Consider the following 3,725-nt stretch of genomic DNA (forward strand, 5'->3'; position numbering starts at 1 on the left):
AATTAAAATATAAAAAAATTCATATTTGTTTTCAGATTTGACAAACAAAATTAAAACCGTGTAAAAAGACACGAGCTAAAAAAAATGGGAATTGAAATAATTGGCTCAACACAATTACAATTGACTATCCGGCAGAATAAAAAGAAAAAACGAACAACCACCACAATTACTCTCATGTATCCTTTGTCTTCTTGGCAGTCTTATCTCTTATTAAAAACCGGTCACGGTACGCTAATTATGGACCCCATCTTTGTTGGGAATTATGATATTTTCTTGCCAGAAAGAAATTAAGTAGAAGTTGGACAAATCTTAGCTCCTAAGTCCCTTCAATCAAGGAAAGTTCCAACGGGAGGAAAGATAGCCCCTAGTCCCTTCAAGGAAAGTTCAAAAACTTGAAATAAAAATCCTCTAATATATTGTGAGGAGAGGGGGACGTAATAGTTTGCCGTATACAACCATAATTTAGGGATCCACCATTTTTTGTATTCTTTGGTTGCAATTTTCATATTCCACACTCATTTCATTGACTTGACCAAATTGTGAGAGTGGAACAAAGACTTCACTTATAGTCCGTTGAATAAACTTGATGCAACTAAGTCCTCATCTTTTGGAGTGTGATTTCCTTGCCTGTTTGTTACTTTGGTAAACAACCCCGTTTTCCGTCAGCTTTCTATCACATATCATTGTAGAAGAGTTGCCCACGGGCCATGGTCTATAAAACCTCCATGCACTCATTTCCTTCGCTTATCCAAGAGTTTGTACTAAACAAAAAGCAGTGCTAAATGAGAGGTCTGCCTCATTCAAGACATATGAGTCTACCATCCTCTTACTTCATGTTCTTGAGCTCACTTTCCTTTTACTCACTTTTCTTACTTTTAACTTTTCAACTCAGTCACTCTTTATCTTCTAAGTATCTATTGTGTTGTGTCACGCAGATGAGAGGTTTGCCTTGTTGCAATTCAAGGAAAGCTTCATCATCAACAACTCCACCTGTAGATTTTTTTATGATGATTATCTTCCGCCGGTTGCATCATGGACCCTTGAAAATAGCAGTTGTTGCTCGTGGGACGGGGTTGATTGTGACAAGAAAAGTGGGGATGTGATTGGCCTTGACCTCAGTTACGGTTGCCTCTATGGTTCCATCAACTCTAGCAGCAGCCAATTCCAACTTGTTCACCTTCAACTACTTGATCTCAGCTACAATAACTTCAAATTCTCTCAAATCCCATCTAGCATAGGCAATCTTTCGAAACTTCAATATCTCAGACTCTCCGATTCCTTCTTTGCTGGTTAAATTCCATCGGAAATTTCACAGTTATCCAAATTGTCTTCCCTTGATCTATACTGCAACTCTCATCCATCTTCCTGCACTCTTTTTGGTACGTTGAGTTTTGATCCATCTTCTAAACGGTTGTTGGAACTCAAAAGGCCTCATTTTGAAAGCCTAGTACAAAACTTAACTAACCTAGAAGAATTGGTCCTCCCTTTGGTAAACATACCTTACCCTGTGCCAAATTTATTGGCAAATATGTCATCGTTGTCCTTTCTCATGCTCACCAGCTGTGGATTGCTTGGGGAACTTCCGACTAATATTTTCCAGCTACCAAATGCAGAATTTTTACATTTGGTGCAGAATCCAGGTCTTACCGGTAACTTTCCTGACTTCAATCGGACTAGTCACCTTAAGTATTTGTTTGTTATGGGAACGGGAATGTCTGGTGAGATACCTGCTTCAATCGGAAACCTTGATTCCTTGGAGTATTTGGCTCTCAGTTTAAACAATTTCTCAGGGTTGGTTCCGCCTTCACTAGGTAACCTTTCCAAGCTTACTGTTATGGCGCTTGCAGGTAATTCTTTTAGGGGCAATTTACCTTCTTTTGCTAATTTGAACCATCTTGCTTCCTTGGATCTAGGCTTTAATGGTTTTGCTGGTCCAATCCCATTTAACCTTATGAACCTGACCAGATTAACTTCACTGCACCTGGAATCCAATAAGTTTCAAGGTCAAATTCCAAGCTCAAAATCTAGACTCAAGAATCTTCTAAATCTTGACCTTTCTTTCAATAATTTGAGTGGTACAATGGAGCTAGACTCGTTGCATGTGTCAAAAAATTTAGCATTCCTCAGTCTATCATTCAACAAACTGTCTTTGCTAGGAAAAATCAATTCCAGTGCTTCTTTTCCGAACTTAATGACGTTGGGTTTGGCTTCATGCAATCTAAGTGAGTTCCCACAATATTAACAAAATCTGGATAGGTTGTTGTACGTGGACCTGTCTTATAATAATATCCATGGCATTGTGCCCCAATGGTTTTTGGAAACAGGTAAAGAAACCCTGCAGAATTTGGACCTCTCTCACAACTTTCTAACAGGCTTTGATCAATCTCCTCTTGTTCTTCCATGGTCTAGTTTGTTAACTCTGAAAATTGATTCAAATAGGATCCAAGGATCACTCCCAGTTCCACCATTGTCTACCGTGTCTTATATAATATCAAACAATTCACTGACAGGAGAAATCCCACCATTGATTTGCAATCAAACTTTGCTTCAAGTTCTTGATTTTTCTAAGAACAACTTAAGTGGCCAAATTCCAGAATGTTTGGGAAACTTGAGCAATTCTCTGTCAATACTGAATTTAGGAAGCAACAACTTTCATGGCACCATTCCTCGAACTTGGACACATGGGAGTAAATTAAGGATGATTAACTTGGGCCAAAACAAATTGAAGGGGCTGATCCCAAGATCAATGTCAAAGTGTGCAATGCTGGAGATTCTTGACCTCGGACACAATCAAATTAATGATACTTTCCCGTTTTGGTTGGGGACTCCTCCTGAATTGAAGATTCTCATTTTACGATATAATAAATTCCATGTTGCCATTGAAAGTCCTATCTTCAAGTCTACCTTCCCTAAGTTGCGCATCATTGATCTGTACTTATAATGGTCTTGTTGGTAGTTTGCCTTCTGAGTACTTCAATAGCTTCAATTCCATGAAAATTACGGATGCAGAGCAATTGGCTTACTTGCAAGCAGACATCAGTTTCGATATGGGGCTAACTAACAAGCTGCCTGCTTATTTAAGTTTCCCAATGATGGTGCGTGAGTATTATGACTACTCAATAATAGTTAAGAACAAAGGTTTGAGGACAGAATACCCGAAGATCATAGCAGTCCTTGCGCTCTTGGACTTCTCAGGTAACAGATTTGAAGGTGAGGTTCCAGAATCCATTGGGGCGTTGAAGGGGCTTATTGCACTCGACCTTTCCAACAACTTACTCTCAGGTCACATCCCATCAGCCATGGGAAACCTAACACAACTAGAGTCCTTAGACCTTTCTCTAAACGAACTCTCAGGAGAGATCCCTCAGCAACTAGCACAACTCAATTTCCTTTCATTCTTTAATGCGTCTTATAACAACTTCACCAGACCTAAGAGAAAACTTCAAAGAAGCAGAGGTCAGTGAATTAGAGCCAAAAAGGTTGAAGCTCATCACTCTAAACTCATTTATCATCCCGATGGGTTATCACTCTAAACTCATCCTGAAATCACTCTAAGAGTACCTAACAGGAAACTCCCAAAACTTAATACCAAGTAAGGAAGCATTCCAATGCGCAGAGAAACCCCAAACAAATATCTCTCTGTGAACTTATTGATTCAAATGTAGCTACGACATCATTGGTTGAGGAGGCAGGCCTAATCATGCTCAACACCCTATTGACACTGT

General features: G+C 39.3%; 1 protein-coding gene across 1 annotated transcript; it reads left to right on the forward strand.

The window, feature by feature from the left end:
- The first annotated feature begins 1,528 nt into the window (after positions 1-1,528).
- LOC142620663 (receptor like protein 27-like) lies at positions 1,529-3,464 on the forward strand. The gene is made up of 3 exons (XM_075793997.1): positions 1,529-2,222; positions 2,325-2,898; positions 2,957-3,464. The coding sequence occupies exons 1-3, from the start codon at positions 1,529-1,531 to the stop codon at positions 3,462-3,464; spliced, it is 1,776 nt and encodes a 591-aa protein (XP_075650112.1).
- The last annotated feature ends 261 nt before the right edge of the window (positions 3,465-3,725 follow it).

This window comes from Castanea sativa, chromosome 12, assembly GCF_040712315.1.
Source record: "Castanea sativa cultivar Marrone di Chiusa Pesio chromosome 12, ASM4071231v1".
NCBI lineage: Eukaryota > Viridiplantae > Streptophyta > Magnoliopsida > Fagales > Fagaceae > Castanea > Castanea sativa.

Excerpts from the sequence above, each read along its gene's own strand:
- LOC142620663 (XM_075793997.1), top strand. The coding sequence starts at position 1,529 with ATGTCATCGTTGTCCTTTCTCATGCTCACCAGCTGTGGATTGCTTGGG. Across the intron at positions 2,223-2,324 it reads TTTGGCTTCATGCAATCTAA|GTAAAGAAACCCTGCAGAAT; the intron begins GTGAGTTCCCAC and ends TTTTGGAAACAG. Across the intron at positions 2,899-2,956 it reads ATTGAAAGTCCTATCTTCAA|TTTGCCTTCTGAGTACTTCA; the intron begins GTCTACCTTCCC and ends TCTTGTTGGTAG.